The sequence below is a fragment of the Aulonocara sp. 'chitande type north' Nkhata Bay genome, linkage group LG8, assembly GCF_057382095.1.
Source record: "Aulonocara sp. 'chitande type north' Nkhata Bay isolate Kocher_YH1m ecotype deep benthic linkage group LG8, A_spYH_male_GT1.1, whole genome shotgun sequence".
Lineage (NCBI taxonomy): Eukaryota > Metazoa > Chordata > Actinopteri > Cichliformes > Cichlidae > Aulonocara > Aulonocara sp. 'chitande type north' Nkhata Bay.
In genome coordinates, this window is record NC_141351.1 from 27,053,458 (window position 1) to 27,072,026 (window position 18,569).

Here is an 18,569-nt window from a genome sequence, read left to right on the forward strand (position 1 = left end):
TTATTGTTATTATTTATATTATAAGAATAAATAATTATTTCATTATAATGTTGTGTTTTGTAAAATATGTAGAACCTTAAACCAAAATTAAATTATATTATGATCATAGAATCATTTTATTTTTCTCTGATTTTCGTTCAAGTTTTTTTGTACTTTTTATTAATTTCCATGTAAATTGATTCAGTTTTATTTATTTTAACTGAATATATTTGAATTTGATTTTAAAGCGTTTTTCTTCGGATTGTTAAAAACAAGTTTACGGAAGTAGATGGGGTGAATCATCTCGCGTCGTCATCAAAGATTGGGGGGGAAAAAAAGGAAAACATCCGGAGTGAACCGGATGTAGAAGGATCCCGGTCACGTCGAGCACCGTACGCACGTGTGTCGGTGCTGTTTGAGGACTCAGGTTTGAGTTTTGTGTTTTTTCGGTGAAATGTTGAAACGTTTGAAAGTGTTGGAGAGCCTTTGAGGCTTTTTGGATTTGACGCGTATTTCCGGTCACAGCGAGTTAATCTGTGACCCGATAAAAGCGCCGCGTGTTAGTGCGGGCGGAATACGTCTAAACTCTCTGTGAGCTGCATGTAATCTGGATCGTTGACCGAAAAGAGTGCTCAGAAAGCGAGGTAACGTATAAGTCTCGAGTTATTGTACATGCAGAATTTCATTCAGAAAACGGCAGATTTAACGTTTCCGCTCATGTCAGGACGCGCCCACCCATGTAAACGTTTCATTAAAATCTGTATTTTAACAGAAGGCGATCTGGCTTTAAAGTCGGCTGTGATCGAGTTTGTCAGTAAACAACTTAAATATGATTTTCTGGCTTTTAAATAAATAATTCCGGAGTTTTTGTGGCTTTGATGTTGAAGAGTTACATGGTGTAGAAACTTTGTTACTAACGCGCAGCTGCAGAGGAACCACGTTTCCCTGATTATTAACGGGCTCATCTGTCCCTTAAAAATACTTTAGATTTAAGATTTTTTGTTTAAAAGACAATGTAGCCCTGTGTAAAAGTGAGCTTAACTTTCACTTCTTCAGTCACTCTGAAATTCGTGAGGAAAAAAGTTATTATTCAGTTGTTTGGTTTTAATAGTTGTCTTTGCACAGCTGCTGTTCAATATGCTATTTCTGCTAATCACGTGTACCGTAATATTGATCCAACATGTAAATTTCAAACCTGCTGTTTCTGTGTTTGTGTGTGACCCTTTTTCATCTGCTGTGTAATTTACATTCCAAACTCCCTTTAAAAATCTGCAGATTTAAGGTTTCCCCCTTTAAGACAAACACGGAGAAAAAGGAGGTGATGTTGATTATTTTTTATTAAAGATTCATGTAACTGTTTTCCTGCTGTTTAAATAAAGTTTTGTGCAGAGGCCTCAGACTGACATCAGAATTTGGCTGTTTTTGTGTCTGTCAGATTCATCGTACATCATGACGTCGTTAGCTCACCAGCTGAAGAGGCTGGCGCTGCCTCAGAGCGATGCCAACCTGCTGACCCGCAGTGAGGTCGCCTCGCTCCTCTTTGACCCCAAAGAGGCAGCGTCCATGGACAGGAGCACCTTCTACGCCCTCGGTGAGTCCCGCCCTCCTCTTCCTCTTCTCCTGCTCCAGCCCGTTTCCTCCCTGACCTTCATCCTGTCTGTCCTCTTCCTCGTGCAGGATGCACCGGGCTGGAGGAGCTACTGGGAATCGAGCCGGCATTCCTGGAGTTTCAGAGCACCCTGTTCAGTCCCGCCTCGACGACCCTGGAGCGCAGCATCCAATCCAAGGAGGTCAACAAGAAGCTGGATGCCGGCATCTCGCTCTTCCTCACCCGCCTCTGCCCATACTTCCTTCTCAAACCGGCTCACAAGTGCATCGAGTGGCTCGTTCACCGGTAAGCCGCTGAGGCGTCGCAGCTCAGTTATACAGAAAATGACACTTTGTGTTTGAACAGTGACTCATTAGATAAATGAAAAACAAACCAAAGTCCATTCAGAAAACTTCTGATTTAAGATTTCACTGGAGCAAACAGTCCTTCAGGAAACGGCAGCTTTAAGGCGCTGACGCCTCATTAACACATTTATGGCAATGCTGACGATTATTTTTCGTATTTAATTAGTCAAACAGATGTTTAACTAGATGAACCTTAAATGTGCACAGAAGCTCTCCTTCACACTCTGTTTCCTGTTTTATACTCGCGTGATGACTCCGTGTTTTCCCGTGTTCAGCTTCCACATCCAGCTGTACAATGCCGACAGCCTGCTCGCCTGCGCGCTGCCGTATCACGACACCAACGTGTTCGTCAGAGTCCTGCAGCTCCTGAAGATCAGCGACGCCACGAGTCGCTGGAACTGGCTGCGCGGCCTGCAGGTGGGTGACTCGCCTGAGCTGGAGCGCCTGTGAGGTCCGTCTGCTGATCAGAGTGACGTGAAATCGTTTTGTTTGTCGTTGTTTGTTCAGAAACCCGGCGTGCCGTTATCCAGAGGAACTCTCATCGCTCACTGCTACACTGACCTGAGCTTCATGGACTTCATCTGCAGCCTGGTGACCCGGTCCATCGAGGTGACCTCCCTGACCCCTCCTGTTACCTGTCGACGTCGCGGCGAGGCTCTCGGGACGCCTGCACAGTTACCTGCATTCACTGCTCTCCTTCTCCTCTGCAGGCGTATTCCGGACATTCGGGAAGTTGCTCCCAGCTCAGAGTCATCTTCTCTTTTTACGCCTGCACCATCGTCCCCGCCCTGGACGCCGTGGACAGAGTGTCCAACACCATCATCTCCAAGCTGCTGCCATACGTGCAGACGGTAACGTGCGCCATTATTCACATGACCCCGACCCGACAGGTGACGTGAGATTTAACCTCGCACATGTCGTTGCCTCCTCAGGGTCTGAAGTCGTCGCTTGCGGACTATAAAGCCGCCACCTACATGATCGTGTGCCAGCTGGCGGTGAAGGTGGTGATGGAGGCGAGCCTGGTGGACAGCCTCGCCGTGCACATCAGCAAGTCTCTGATCAAAGAGCCCGTCCTCGCCAAGGAGGGCGTGGGCTGCCTCATCGTGCTGCTGCAGAACCAGAAGGAGGGCGCCGTGGGGCCCAGGTAGGACAGACGCCGCCTGGTCGTGATGTTTCGGGCACGCTCTGTCCAGGCGTGACGTCCTCTCACCTGTCTGTTCCTTCTCGTGTGCTCAGAGCCGCCGGCCGTCTCTGCTCGATGGCGGCGCTGGTGCCGACGCTGCAGGTCATGGCGGCGGTTCACGACGTCAGCCCTCTGCTCCGCTACCTGCTGCCTCACCTGGTCCAAAGCGTGTTCATCAGCAGCTCAGGTGAGGCCTGCTGCATGTACGTCTAATGCTTTACAGCGCCGCAGGTGGAGTTGACCTGAGTTTGTGTCACAGGTGAGACGGACCGGCTCGCAGTGCTGGAGTCCATCCTGGAGTCCGTCCTGCTGACCAAAGACCTGGACCACACCGCGGCCCAGTAAGCCTCCTCTCAGCCGACCACGCAGCCAATCACGCGACACGTCTTCTCACTGCTGCCGTGTTTGTCCCGTAGGTTGCTGCTGGACGAGTATCTGAGTCAGAGCGAGCGCTCACCTGTAGAGCTGTCGGCCCTCGACCAGCGCCTGCTGCCTCTGGTGCGCCTGTTCGAGTCCAAGTACGTACGAGTAAATATTGTATAGTTCCTGGTTCAGCACAGGTGTCGCAGAACCGTGTTCAGGTAAACGAGTCTGCACGCAAACAGCAGTGAAAACATGGCCGCCGGCCGCAGCTGTTCTGGGATACAGAGGGCGGAGCCGCGTTTAAGTTTTCTCCTCCATCAGGTACTGTGCAGCTCTGGACGGCGTCCTCGCAGGTCATGTGACCGACATCGGCAGCACGGCGCAGAAACGGCTCTTCCACCGGTTTCTGTCTTTGTCGCTGAGCAGCGGGAAACATCAGGTGAGCTACAAAACGGCGTCGCTCAGGTGAACTGTGGCGTCTTCGTCTCTCTGAGCTCACGGTCTTCCTTCTGCGTCGGCAGATTTTAGGCGACTCGGACACGTCGCTGCTGCTCAGCCTGAAACACCCTCAGCCGTCGGTCAGAGTCTCGGCCGTGGAGCGCCTGAAGGACCTTATCGCCGCTGGACAGGTAGACTTCCTGTTTAATCCTCTGTGTCTGTTTCATTCAGGTGAACTTTGACCTCTGAGGCAGGTGATTGTGTAGCTTTGGGGCGCCTCAGGGCTCTGCTCCGGGTCCTGAGCGGGCTGACATTTTTAACCACACATATTAAGGGTCGTGTTTCCTCTGAGCAGCAGCAGAGTCTGGATGACGACTTCCTGAAAGACACCGTCACGGAGCGTTTGAAGGACGAATCGCCGGAGGTCGTAGCCGCCGCTCTCCAAGTCCTGGAGGTCAGTGAGACGATGGTTAACGGGTCTGATGGCGTTCTGCTTGATGGCGTTGTGGTTAATGGCGGTTTTCGTTGTGTTTCAGGTGGTGTTTGACGTTGTGGACCGCGAGGACGCCGTCTCGTGTCTGCTGTCTCTGCTGCACAGAGCCGATCTGCCGGAGGCTGAGCGATGGTCAGTGAAAGCTTATTTTCCCTGCTGTTAATGATGCCTTCATGAACCTCCTGTAAATCTGAGACTCCTTCCTCCAGGGTTCCCGTGCTGACAGAGGTGGTGCGTTTACTGTCCGACCCGCGGATGGGAAAGGGGCACGGCGAGCTGGTGACGAGGACGGGCTGGAGGCTGCTGCCGTTCCTGGTCGTCACCTCGACCCAGCTCGACCTCGCCCGCCGCATCGCCCGGTCCCCCCTCCTTGCCAATCACCCGCTCACCCTGAATTGGGCCCCAGGTAACAGACCCATTTCCTGTGGCGCTTTCACAATAAAAGCAGTTCTGTCCATCATTTCGTCAGTGTCTGAAACTTTTTGCATCACACAGAGCTCGATGACGTGACGAAGAGAAGCGTTGAGCCCGACTTTGTGGGTGTGGCCAACGAGCGGCTGGTCTCCACGCTGACAAAGAACCTAGCGAACATGGAGCACTTCTCCAGGCGCGACGCGGTGAGTTCAGACGCCTTTCCTCGTGTCGCTCACGTGAACGTTTTCAAGCATGAACGTGTCTGAGTCACGAGGCAGCCGTGCTGTTGGGACTACTTTCAGCAGCGGACTGATCTGTTGTGAGTCTGTCAGCTGATGGTTTCCGTGTGTGTCGCGCTCAGCTGGAGAACCTCGCCGTGCTGGTGGAGCAGCAGCGACGCTCCAGCCTCAGGGAGCGCGCGGCGTTCCTGGTGCTGACCCGGACGCTGCTGCTTGGTCTGGGCGAGCTGAGCGAGACGCAGCACCTGCTCACCGCTCAGAGGGTCTACGCGCTCCTGGAGCGCCCCCTGCTGGAGGTCGTGAGGAGCGACGCGTCACAGGTCGGTCGGCCTTTAACATCCATAAACACAAAGTTAAACAGAGCCCGCTTGCACTGAGGATCGTCGGCGACGTGTTTTGATGGATGGTGTTGGTTCTGAACAGGAAGCTGAGCGTCCCGTCTTCGTGCCTACCTCCTTCTCTGAGGCGGCGGCGCTCTACCTAAGCAGGTGTGCGCAGGGACAGCAGCCGGACGCAGAGTACGGCTTCGTCCTCGTCGCTCTGCTCCGAGACTTAATTTCCTGCCTCAAGTGTCACGACGCCTCCTTCAAAGGTAAAATCTCCCAGAGCAGGTGAGAGCTGAGGTAGAAGAGGGAACCGGTCAGCTGACTGGTCACATGATTGTCTTCCAGGGGCGGCGTGGTGGAACCCAGAGAAGCTCGACACAAACACCTGCTGTTACCTGGGTCTGATCTGCCGCCTGTTCAGCATAATCATGAGCGGCGCCGCCGAGGGAGCGACGGCTGACAGCTTCAGAGAGCTGATGAAGCTGCTCGTCCAGGTATGACATCATTTCCTGTGAGCAGACATGATGTTTCAGCGTGATGGAGCGAGCCGCTAACCTGAGAAACCGTCACCTCAGGTCCACCTGCGCGAACCGAGCGTGCTCTTCAGGTTCCTGTGCATGCTGTGGGGATACACCAGTAACCATGGAGACCAGCTGGATGCGAAGGTGGGCGCCGTCCTGCAGACACGGGCACTGTATATGGGCGGAGCTCTGCTGAGCACCCAACCCGCCTCCAAGCTGAAGGAGCTGGCGGCCGCCAACTCACCAGGTGAGATTTACAAAAATAGAAAAAAGAAAAATGTAACAAATCTTTTAAAAAGGTCGATTCAGGTAAACAAACCTCAAACTAACGTTTCATGAAACGTCCGAAGTTTGGAAGACGCGCTGATGACGTACGAGGTTATTAAAACAAATGTGCGTGTGTGTGTGTGTCTGTGTGTGTGTCTGTGCGTGTCTGTGTGTCTGTGCGTGTGTGTGTGTCTGTGCGTGTGTGTGTGTGTGTGTGTGTGTGTGTGTCTGTGCGTGTGTGTGTGTGTGTGTGTGTGCGTGTCTGTGTCTGTGTGTGTGTCTGTGCGTGTCTGTGTGTCTGTGTGCGTGTGTGTCTGTGTCTGTGTGTGTGTGCGTGTGTGTGTCTGTGTCCCTCAGTCGTCCCGTCTCTGCTCTGCTGTCTCACGTCTCCTGTTCGGGAGGTCCGGAGGGCGGCGCTCAGCGTCCTGCAGAGCCTATCGGCAGCCAACACGTCCCCCTTCCAGCCAATCACAGAGAAGCTCCTGTCGACATCAGAGGAGATCGCCGCCGACCCGTCCTACCTCAGCACGGTGAGGACTCTGAAACAGCTGATTGGTTTAAATCTGGACTTCCTGTATTTGTTGTTCTGATTTCCTGTTTTGCCCGCAGGTTCTCGGCGTGCTGCACGATGAGTCATCATCCAGTAAAGCGAAGCCGCAGCAGAAGAAGCTGGCGGCGGCGATGCAGCTGCTGGTGAGGAGCATTCAGAGTCCGAGCTGCCCGTCATACATCGCCGCCGCCCTGCTGAGAGCGCTGAGCGAGGTCAACGGACAGGTGAGTGGGCGGGACCGCGTCTGAAACGGAGGATTCGCCGCTGACGTCTTTGTTTTAGAGCCGGACTCAGATTGGCGATCTTTGAAGCTGAACGGTTTTCATTTCCTGGTGTGTCGTGTTTGATGGCGGCGTTATCGTGAGCGCCGTGACGCACAGCCAGAGAGAAGCATTGTTGGTGCTGTTATCTAACCTCAGTCTGATCATGTCGTCCTCGTCTAAAGAGCCATGCTTTGTGTCTCCTTTGACCTCCTCTTCGTCCTCCTCCTCCTCTCAGTCAGAGCTCTCCAGCCTGCTTCCTGTCCTCGATCGCCTCCTGGAGACCGGCCCCGACACGCCCGCCCTGCTGCAGGCCGAGGCGCAGCTCCTGCAGCTGGTCCTGGGGAAGTACAACGAGGCGTCGGCGCCCCTGCTGGCCAAAGACCAGAACTGCCTGGACCTGTTCATCAGAGCTCTGAAGACCTCCACGCAGCAGCACGCTGGCATCCCGAGCTGCCAGATCATCGCTCTGGAGCAGGTCAGGAGGACAAATCCACCAATCGGGGGACGGGGACTAACCCTACCCGAGTGCACGCTCACAGTGATGCTGTCCATCTTTTATTCAGTCTTTACTTCAAACCCAGATTAAAGTCTGAGTGACGGGTGATGATTTAACGTGTTCAGACGTCTCTGCGTGTTCCTGCAGATCACAAAGCCCTTCTTCTCCGCCCTCGCGGACGAGGCGGTGCAGCAGAAGCTGCTGTCGGCCACGTTTGACCTGCTGGTGGAGAGCAGGAGTCCGGCGGTGGCCAACACCATCAGCAGCGTCTTCAAAGCGGTGAGCCGAGATCGTCTGCTCAACATTTTTCTTTCTCGTGAAAGAAGAAAGATGGCTGATAGTGAAACGGTCGTTTGTTTGGGGATGAATCGCTGAACGTTTGACCTTTGCGTTCGCCTCAGGTCGTCGTTGACTGTCAGCTGCTGGCCAATGAGCTCGCTCCTCCAGAAAAACCCAAAGTCAGCGTGACGGTGCAGCAGACCCGGCGGAGCCGACTGTCGCAGAGGTATTTGCGCCCTGAAGCGTTCCTGAGGTCACGTGATCGGACCAGTTTCCCTTCAGACAAACACGGATTTCTGCAGCTGAAAACAACGAATCAAATTAATAGTTGTAGGCGGATCATTCTGTGCAACGCGACACGAAGATTTGCTCCTGTGCTTATTTACTGATTTTGATGACGATCTGCTTGAAAACAATGTTGTAGTTCAGGGTTGACTCTGATGGTGGCGCTGTTGTCTCGTTTCTCGTCCTTCCATTTTAATGATGTAATTATTGAACTGAAGTTGATAGAAATGAGTTAAACCGGCTGACGTCAGCTGTTTACCGCCCGTGCAGCCTGCGGGCCCCGATCTGCACTTTCACCCTGTAACAGGTCTGATTTCCTTCTGATAGTTTCAGGACGAATCCCGACAACATTTCAGCTTTTAGTTGAGCCACAATTTTCCAGAAGCAGCCTCAGTCTGAAAGCGTGGCGCGTCCACGATGAGTGATCGGTGTGAACCGCTGCGTGTGTTCAGGAAACCTCAGGAGAGCAGCGGTGCGGCTCCAGAGGGGGGCGCTGTGTCGTGGCGGAGAGTCACTCTGATCCTGGAGCTGCTGCAGCACAAGAAGAAAGTGAAGAGAGCCCAGGTGTTGGTGCCGGTTCTGTTCTCGCTGCTCGCCAGGTAACATGACAGGAAACGCCACATCCTACAGTTTCTCATGTTTTGTCATTTCATCTAAACTGAAAGAAGAATGAAGGCTGTAGTAAAGTCCTCATTAGGACTTCGTGTGGATTTGATCCGTGTTTGGAGTCGTGTGGAAGTGGAAGCAGGATTTTGACTCCGGGCTGCAGAGAGGTCCAATCTGAAAGTGGAGTTTTTTCTTCTTCTGTTTGTTTATTTAAGACAGGAGTAACAAAAAGATGAAAAATCGATCGATAGAATTTTATTTCAAACATGGAAATGCAACTGAAGTAACAAAAGAAAAACAAACACTTGAGTAATAATAACTCCGTCTGTCGTCAGGAGCATGGAGCCGTGCTCCGATGAGAACGCCAACACGGAGTACACCAAGCAGCTGCTGCTCAGCTGCCTGCTCAACATCTGCCACAAACTGGCTGCAGGTGGAGGAGCTGTGGCTGCAGGTGGAGGAGCTGTGGCTGCAGGTGGGTGTCAGAGGAGGATGATGAAGGTGTGTGTGTGTGTGTGTTTGTTGCCTCACTGCGCTCTCCTCGCTCTGTGCAGACGTCCTGGATGAAGACAAGTTCAGCGTGGAGCTCGTGGTTCAGTGCATCCGAACGTCCGACGTGCCGCAGACTCACCACCACGCCCTGCTGCTGCTGGGCACCGCCGCCGCCATCTTCCCCGTGAGAGCTCCACCTCCTCTTCTGTCTGTCCACTACCACCTTCGCTCTTCCTCCTCCGTCTCTGTTTGCAGCTGAGAGTTTTATGTCACTGATACAAAGAGCGGTCTAAGTCCCGCCCCCTGAGACTGAAGCTCCTCTGCACGTCTGTGATGACATCATGGCGGCAGAAGTGTTTGTTTAAATCAGGGGCAACCTGTCTGATGATGAGTGCATCTAAACGTTCCTCAGAAGCCAGTGTGCCGTATGATGCATTAGCATTAAATGTAATAACGCTCTATATGAACAGTTACACACGTTATAGGATCATATTTGTTCACAGATGTTTGCAGCTGTCAGCGAATAGTTATCAGATAGTTTGAAACAAAAAAGACTTTTTATCCACAACAGCAAATGCAAATGCTATTTATGGTCTCCTCACAACAATGATAGGAAAAATAAACGGGGCCAGTATGGCATGTTTGTTAACACAGAGACACACATGTTACTGTGATCTCTGGGCTCCCAGTGTCCAGCATTCAGAGGCTGCCTGAGGACTCATGTGGGAGAAAACCTGCTCACACAGACATGTGGAGCCAAACACTGTCAGTAAGGCCTCTGCAATGTCCTGAAGAGTTAAACTTGTCAGGTAGTGACGTCCAGCAGGTGAACATGCAGCTCCATGAACACGCACAGCTGTGGGTTCCAGCTGCCCCCCTCTCCCTGTTAATGCCCTACCCGCCCCCTGGCAACACTTTGCTAGATCCGCCCCTGCACAGTCACCAGCTGTCAGCTGCTTAGAAAAGGATCCTGGTGTTATTTGTCTCTCAGAAACAGTTCATAACTTCAACTCATTCATGTCACCTAAAAGGTAAACCTGTTTCTCCATCACAGCTCTGATGGTTCAGTAAGGACATCTCCTGGTTTCATCTTCATGTTTCCCTCTCACCACATATCCAAACCATCATGACCAGCAGCTTTACAGCTGTGGCTCCAGCAAACATCAGCTGATACTAGAAATTAATATGAAATAAATTCTAACAACAGCTGATCAAGCTTAAACGTGCTGCTGTTGTTTAGCGCGACATCCGCTGGTTTCTTCTTTCTGGCACAAAGTGGGCGATAAATAAACGAGAGAGAAAAGCCGATCAGCTGATCACTGATCAGTTTCATGATTGAAGTAGCAACAGGAGAGAGAGGGGAGAGGATGAGAGGAGAAGAGGCACGGTTGGCAGCTACTAACTAACCTTATGAATAAAATAAAGTTCACTATCAGTAACATCATAGCACCACCCAGCTGTATAGAAACTCCGTCATGCTAGCTAGTAGCAGTACGAGTTATTGTAACTGACTGTAAAAAGTCAGCACAACGAAAATAAACTAAACTTGGTTCATATCTGACCCAGATAGACTGCAGCTCATAACTTCTTACCTGGAGTTCAGTTCACCGCCTCGGGTCTCTGCTCCTCCTGCCTCCCCTCCCTTCATCCACCTGCTGGACTCTGTAGAAGCTCCGCCACAGCCACCAGCAAACAACTGAGTTATTTTTACACATCTGCCAGCATCTGGCCAATCCACCACCTTTAATACCGTTGCAAAAAAAAAAAATCATCGGCCCATAAAAGCGAAAAATCACGCCCGGTATGTCCGATGGCCAGTCCCGCTATGTCGTGCCATCAGTTAACCCTTCGCGTGCCTGGTTTAAACAAACGAAAAAATATTGATGTCCTGATGGATATGGAGGACCAATGTAGCCAACATTTTAAACAAATATTAGACTATTGTTTCTTATTTTTTTTATTTTTACTTTTAATTATAATTTAATGAACCCAAAGAAGGAAACACGAGAAGCAGTTAGTGATGCAGTTACAGCAACTGATACAAATAAAAGAAAGCAGTAATTTTGATTTTTGGTACGTTTAGTATCAGGTTTGTTTTAGAAGAGAAGAATTAAAGGAAAGAAATTAATCAATAATAAATAAATATGGGAATTAAAATAAACAACATTTATTTAATAGCAAGAAAACAAACGCGTTCGTGTTCCTCCTGCAGGAGAAAGTCCTCCACAACATCATGCCCATCTTCACCTTCATGGGCGCCAGCATCATGCGGCTGGACGACACCTACAGCTTCAGAGTCATCGACAAGACGGTGCAGATGGTCATACCTGCTCTGATCCAGGTGAGGCGGCGACGGAGCCGACAAACATGCCCGTTATACACGAGTGGCGTGGCAATAACTCTTCCTCGCTCCTCCTCCAACAGGCCCAGCAGCTTTCTGATGGAAGTTCCGCCTCTCACGTGATGGCTGTGGTGACGAAGATCATGCACGTGTTTGCTGACGCGCTCCCCCACGTGCCCGAGCACCGGCGGCTGCCAATCCTGTTTCAGCTGGTGACCACGCTGGGTCCCGCCCGTTTCCTCTGGGTCCTAATGCTGCTCCTGTTCAAGCTGCACGCCACACAGAGCGCCGGCTCCACCAGCGAGAAGGTAACAATCGCCTGCTTCTGTTTCTTCGGAGTTTAGCGCGTCGTTTCGTGTCTCTGCGTGTTTAACGTAGTTTATTTTGTGTTTTCGTGAGCAGGATGCGGCGCTGGAGCGATACGTGGACTTCTGGATTTCTCTGTGCTGTCAGTTTGACATCAGCGATCAGCTGACCTCGCTCATCAACATCCTGAACTTCCTGCTGCAGCTGCCAGACGACAAAGAGGATGGTAAAACAAAACGAAAGTTTTACATCATCAATAACATAATCATGTTTTGTATGGAGGACTGTAAGTGCCAAATCGAAAGAAAAAAGTGATAACAATTGTATTTTTAAAATGTGAAACTGACTCCTTTCAGAATTATTTCCTTTGTTATGATTCGTCTATCAGTTTACTTCATTTACATTTTAATTAATATTAATGAGAATCCCTTACTATCACAATACGCTCCGAGTGTTTCATTTGGCAGATTTTTACTGTTACAGATGAAACACCCAGGAGCCAATCATCTGTCTTTCATTAAAGTAATAGATTAAAAATACAATGTTTAAAATAATGAACATCAAGGTAAATTAAAATATTTGCTGCTTTTATTTCTGACTCAAATTTTAGACATTTATTTTAAATTTAAGAAGAGAGGATGATATAAACGAATAACTATAAATAAAGTAAAATACTGGACTTGAAGAAACAGGTAAATTATTAAGAAAGGAAACAGAAATGTTACCACAAAGAACAATGGCTATGAAAACATGTATATAAAAGTAAATATGGTTAAAAAAAATAACAATTTGAATTTCTTTCATTTAAAATTTAGGAAATTGAATTTAAATTGAAACATAAATAAACTAATTTGTATAAAGTACATGAGTTAATCCAAATTGAATAAATATTTGATATTTAGAATGAATGACTCTATATAGTCATTAATTCTATATATAGAGTTTTGGCGTGTTTGGCCCTCCGTAGTCTGATGGACTTCTGGGTTTGTCTTGTGTAGCTCCAGTGAAACGGCCCGCCGCCCGGCGAGGAGCGAAGAAGGAGGAGGAAAAGGTGGAGGAGCTGATCTTCAGCGTGGATGCTCACGGCGGCAAAGAGCTGCGACACTTCAAGTTCCTCTCCGTGTCATTCGCGGCTCAGCTGCTCGGCTCAGCGAGCTTCATCGGGAAGGTGGGCGACTGAAGGTCAGGCGGTAAGGAGCGCGCTCAGTGCGACAACAATAAACGTTTGATTTTGTTTCAGGTCGCGGACAACGACGATGACATAGACGCATCTCTACAGCCACTGCAGCAGAGGTGAGTGATGCTGTGATGTCACGTTGTTATGTGAGCGTTTGGTGGCGTTGAAGGTGATGTCATGTTCGTGTTTCAGGCTGCTGGAGGACATCCTGCGCTACATCCACAGCATCGCTCGCTGTGTGGAGGAGAACGCCAACAAACCCACCGCCAAGTTCTGGCGAGTTCTGCTGAATAAAGCCTACGACGTACTGGACAAGGTTTGAATCCAGTTTTATTTAAACTCTTCTCGTTAACATTAACAGCAGGTCCTCCACCGTTAACCTCAGTTTCTTCTCCTGCTGCTGGAGTGAAAGCCGCCCTGCAGAGGCGCTCTAACCTGCTCACCTTTGTTCAGGTGAACGCGCTGCTGCCCACGGACACCTTCATCACGGTGATGAGGGGCCTGATGGGAAACGAGCTGGCATCGGTCAGGAGGAAGGCCATGGACCTGCTCAACAACAAACTGCAGCACAGAACACAGTGGGATGCACAGCAGGTAACAGGAAGTGATGTCAGAGTTCTCCGCAGAGCGTGTTTTGGGTATGAAACGATGACATCAACTTCCTGTCTGCCCTCAGGTTACCGTGCTCCTCCAGCTGATCGGCGACCTGCTGAACATTGTGGGCAAAGATCACAGGAAGGTCGTGGACGGAGCGGAGCAGGCCATCAACCGCCAGACGGCGCTCTTCAGCCTCAAGCTGCTCTGTCGCAGTTTTGGGTCCGACCACCATGAGACGTTCGTGCCCGTGCTGTTGCAAACCGTGGAGCTCGTCGCGGCGGCAGAGGAGGAGAAGAACGTGATGGGCAGCGCTCTGCTCTGCATCGCCGAGGTGGTCAGCACACTGAAGGCCCTCGCCATCCCGCAGTTACCCAGGTCTGTCATGCCCGTCCTTCACCCTCACACGACAAGGTGGGGAAGCCGCCCTCCAGTCAGCTGACGCGTGTTTGTTTCCGCAGGTTGATGCCAGCCATACTGCACGCGCTCCAAAACAGGAAGGAGCTTCTGACCAACGAGATCTACCTGCTGAGCGCCGTCACTGCCCTGCAGCGGGTCACAGAGACGCTGCCACACTTCATCAGCCCATACCTGCACGACGCCACCTTACAGGTAACGCCGCCCCGCGAGCACTGCATCAGAAAAACAAAACAAAGGTTATAAAGGATTGCGGTGGAGCTGTGCTTTGATTGGATCGTGCTGTGCGCTCTTCCTAGCGCCTCGTTCTTTTCATCTGAAATGGTACGGCTCGATGTCGCTGCTGCTTTGAGGAGACGTGCTGATTGGTCCCAGCTCACCTGGAGTGTGACGCGAGTGTCACAGGGATTCTATTATTCGTTATTCCTCTTCGTTCTTTCAGGTGTGTCGGCTGACCCGGCTGATGGAGACTTCGTCCTCCTCCTCCTCCTCCGCCCAGCTCTCCATCCGTCTCGCCTCCCTGAGGAGCACCCTTGCCACCAAACTGCCCCCCAGGGTCCTACTGCCCACCATTAGCAGGTGCTACAACACTATGGTGGTTGATAAGAAGGTGAGAGTCGAGCTTCAGGTGTGTTTACTGTTTTCTACTGAAGGAGTAAAGTTCAAAGTTTGTGTGTGCGCCTTGGCTTAAAGTTTTCCAGAATGATCCAAAGACACTTGCTCTGATTATTGGAGTCAGTCGTTTAAAATGGCTCCACGAGAACAAATCAAACATCCACCGAAATGTGGAATCAGGGACTTAAAATCCCAAATTCTCACGCTGAGCTTCGTTAAATGTCTAAAATCAAACAGCAGCAGTAATATCCTGTAATTTAATGTTTTCGTGCTTCAAGCCAGAAAAAACGTTAAAAGTAGAAATCAGCGCTAAACGGTCATCGGCGTCAAATCCCGCTCTGAGGTTCCCGCTCTGAGGTTCCCGCTCTGAGGTTCCCGCTCTGAGGTTCCCGATGGTTTTCAGCTGTTAACGTCTCGTTGTCATTTCCCCGCAGAGTCAGCTGGGGGCGCTGCTGAGCATCCTGAAGGAGCACATCGCTCACATGGAGAAAGACCAGCTCAGCTTCCACCAATCAGAGCTCACCACCTTCTTCCTCACCGCACTCGACTTCCGCTCCGAGCATTGCCAGGTCCGCTCAGCTGGTGATTGAGTAGATGTACTTAGATTACTTTACCTTTCTCACGCGTCTCTTTTGTCTTCAGGGCGATCTGGAGAAGACGGCGCAGGTCGAGGGCTGCGTGATCGACTGCCTGATCGCCATGGTGATGAAGCTGTCAGAGGTCACATTCAGGCCGCTCTTCTTCAAGGTAACGCCGCCGTGCCTAGGATTCAGCCGCCGCCCCAGTTTCCCGCCGTGTGGCGATAACTGTGTGTCTGTGCGTCTGTCCCGCAGCTCTTCGACTGGAGCAAATCGGAGCGTAAAGATCGTCTGCTGACTTTCTACCGGCTGTCCGACCGCATCGCCGACCGCCTCAAAGGACTCTTCGTGCTGTTCGCAGGAAACCTGGTGAAACCATTTGCAGACCTGCTGACACAAACCAACAGCACAGGTCTGACCTCATCCACAACTTTTCTCTTTTTATTGATTTTCAACTGTAAATTGTTACATTTATCTAAATGTTAATATTTAAACAGCTGTTTGTTGGTAAAGCAGCTGTTTCCCAGCTGTCCAAGCTTGACGGTGCTTTTGCTTCTTGCAGAGTCGCTGCTCTTCGACTCCGAGGACGATGGCGAGGAGAAGAGCTGCCTGCTGCTGCAGTACGTCCTCGACTGCCTCCACAAGACCTTCCTGTACGACTCGCAGCGTTTCCTGAGCCGCGAGCGAGGCGACGCCCTGCTGAGCCCGCTCGTAGACCAGGTGAGGTGCAGACACTTCAGAGGGTGTAATATTTCTCCAAAACTGCATGACTCCACCCGCTGGGCGTGGTTTCATTGGTGACATTGAACTTGAATGGTTTCTGTGTTTGTGTCCAGCTGGAGAATCGAGTCGGTGGCGAGCAGCGATACCAGCAGCGCGTCACCCAGCACCTGGTGCCCTGCGTCGGGCAGTTTGCTGTGGCGATGGGCGACGACTCGCAGTGGAAGACCCTCAACTATCAGATCCTCCTGAAGACCAGGCACTCTGACACCAAGGTAAGGCCACCTGCACAGCTGACCGGCTCCCCTGAGCCCCGAGCGACGCCTGGAAGGCGCAGAGAAGTCGGTCAAGCTTCACTCTGACGCTGTCTGATCTCAGCCAGGCAGAGTTAATTAATGGTAATACAAAGAGTTTTAAATTAGACTCTGTGTTGGTGTTAGTTATTGACTCAGCAGCTTCCTCCTCCTCCTCCACAGGTGCGTTTCTCCTCTCTGCTGATGCTCATGGAGGTGGCGTCCAAACTGAAGGAGAACTACATGGTGCTGCTGCCGGAGACCATCCCCTTCCTGGCTGAGCTCATGGAGGGTGAGGCGCACACACAGACACCGCTCATATTAACTGTTGGCTCTAAGATGTAATGTAGCTGTCGGCCACAAGAGGGCAGCACATCTCTGACAAGAGAAAACCTCTAGATCCAGATGTTTCAGAATAAAAGCATGACAGATGAAACGTATTTTCACCATCATGGAGAAATATCAGTAAAGGTTCAGATAAAATACGACATCAGAGATGATAAGATGCAAACAGAATGCAGTAAAATATCACATTCGTGTTTCAGTGGAGCTTCGCTCCACCTGTGAGGCCAGGTAACGGCGTAGGCTCAAACCTGCCGTTTGTTTTGCAGACGAGTGTGAAGAGGTGGAGCTGCAGGTCCAGAAGGTGATCCAGGAGATGGAGAACATCCTGGGAGAGCCGCTGCAGAGCTACTTCTAACACGCACGCTGGTGTGAAGCTTCAGCACAAACATAAATATTCTGATGTTTTTGATGTAAGAAGTAATAAAACATTTGTGTCAAATCTGCTTTTTATTTACTCTGAACCTGTTTAAAGAAGGTGACATGAGTCAAGTTTAAAGGCCGGCTTGAGGACACTCATCTCACTCAGACGATTCTGGATCATAAAGGTTGGATCTGCTGGTTTTGGGGAGACCGCACTGGAAGGAAAGAGTTTTCCTGTGAACACTGTGGCTCTCTGACCATTTAACCCTGTCATGCATGAATTGTGACAAATTCAATCAGGATTCTTAAGTGTTTTTATTCATCTTTTCCTGCCTGTAGTTGAATAAAAACACTTCAGAATCCTGATGTTATTTATTTTTATTCATCTTCAGGAAGGAAAAGATGAATAAAAATACTTAAGAGTTAAATAACAGTAATTACAATGAAACACAACATACAGCTGTAGTAACAATAAACGTCCAGTGGGTGGCAGAGTGTGGAGTGACCCATCACTGTCCAATGCAGTGGTTTATGTGCAGGTATACCATCAACACTGACACAAATGCAAGCAAACACCAGAACCTCTCGCTATAAGAACAGTTTCTTCCCCTCTGCTGTTGGACACATGAACAATAACCGTATGACTGTTCCCACCACTAACACATGACCCTACGCTGTGTTCACATGTTTGCACTGATCACCACCTGCACTCATGTATATATCATGTATATATCTATCTACTTAGCACTTTTAATTCTTATTCTCATTTTAATTTTCATGTCTATTTAAGCTTAATTTATAACAGTATGTTTGCACTGAAGCACCGCAGCAATTTCCTAATGTTGTAAACCCGCTCAACATTTGGCAATAAAACCTTTCTGATTCTGAAACAGCAGCTGTGACTGTAGGGACCACTATGGTGAAAGGGTCAAATGGATCGGGGCGATCGTGGCTCAAGAGTTAGCAGCTCGTCTTGTAACCGGAAGGTTGCCGGTTCGAGCCCCGGCTCGGACAGTCTTGGTCCTTGTGTCCTTGGGCAAGACATTTCACCTTCCACCTACTGGTGTTGGCCAGAGGGGCCGATGATGCGATATGGCAGCCTCGCCTCTGTCAGTCTGCCCCAGCGCAGCTGTGGCTACACCTGTGGCTACACCTGTGGCTACACCTGTGGCTACACCTGTGGCTACACCTGTGGCTGCCTCCACCAGTGTGTGAATGAATAGTGGTATTGTAATTTTTCATTTTTAATTAAAACCCAGCCAGGATGCACGCCCCTCCCCTCCCTGCTTCCACTGGAGGTTTCTTCCTGTTCAAAGGGACTTTGTCCTTCCCACTGTCACCCAGTGTTTGCTCATAGTGGTCGTCTGACCGTTGAGGTTTTCGCTGTATTATTAGGTGTCTTTATCTTACAGTAAAAAGCACCTTTAGGTGAATTCTGAAGGTGCTAGAATAACAGATAACCAGCTGGTAAAAGAAAACACACACGTATAACAGCGTGGTGTGGTTGAGTTTATAACATCAGGTCAGACTCTCCGTGACTTTAACATCCGCTGTTAACGCAGTTCTACAAAGTTTCTTCCTGGAACTGCAGATGTAGGACGAGTGCCGGAAATAGTTTTGTACTTCGGAGAATCCTGACTCACACCAACGACGTTAAGTTCTTAGAGAACAAAGAC

At 50.1% G+C, this 18,569-nt stretch overlaps 1 protein-coding gene across 4 annotated transcripts; it reads left to right on the forward strand.

Annotated features, from left to right (window-relative positions):
- Positions 1 to 277: 277 nt before the first annotated feature.
- heatr1 (HEAT repeat containing 1) lies at positions 278 to 17,449 on the forward strand. Of its 4 annotated transcripts, none has more exons than XM_086304675.1 (46): positions 309 to 406; positions 1,255 to 1,297; positions 1,415 to 1,570; positions 1,657 to 1,873; positions 2,208 to 2,349; positions 2,440 to 2,541; positions 2,643 to 2,783; positions 2,865 to 3,076; positions 3,169 to 3,302; positions 3,375 to 3,456; positions 3,532 to 3,633; positions 3,800 to 3,917; positions 4,000 to 4,107; positions 4,272 to 4,370; positions 4,453 to 4,541; positions 4,619 to 4,815; positions 4,905 to 5,026; positions 5,185 to 5,382; positions 5,486 to 5,654; positions 5,734 to 5,882; positions 5,964 to 6,156; positions 6,534 to 6,706; positions 6,786 to 6,950; positions 7,225 to 7,464; positions 7,633 to 7,764; positions 7,887 to 7,990; positions 8,502 to 8,648; positions 8,991 to 9,130; positions 9,210 to 9,331; positions 11,360 to 11,488; positions 11,572 to 11,796; positions 11,891 to 12,020; positions 12,793 to 12,962; positions 13,035 to 13,087; positions 13,164 to 13,287; positions 13,425 to 13,565; positions 13,648 to 13,943; positions 14,027 to 14,177; positions 14,425 to 14,592; positions 15,032 to 15,166; positions 15,240 to 15,344; positions 15,431 to 15,587; positions 15,738 to 15,895; positions 16,012 to 16,170; positions 16,372 to 16,480; positions 16,800 to 17,448. In XM_086304675.1, exons 3-46 carry the CDS (start codon positions 1,429 to 1,431, stop codon positions 16,886 to 16,888), a joined length of 6,438 nt encoding a protein of 2,145 aa, XP_086160801.1. In that variant the 5' UTR covers positions 309 to 406; positions 1,255 to 1,297; positions 1,415 to 1,428; the 3' UTR covers positions 16,889 to 17,448. The 4 variants fall into 4 exon arrangements, with proteins under 4 accessions (XP_086160804.1, XP_086160801.1, XP_086160802.1 ...); XM_086304676.1 differs by lacking the exon at positions 309 to 406 and adding an exon at positions 415 to 623; XM_086304678.1 differs by lacking the exon at positions 1,255 to 1,297 and having other exon boundaries at positions 278 to 406; positions 16,800 to 17,449.
- Positions 17,450 to 18,569: the final 1,120 nt, after the last annotated feature.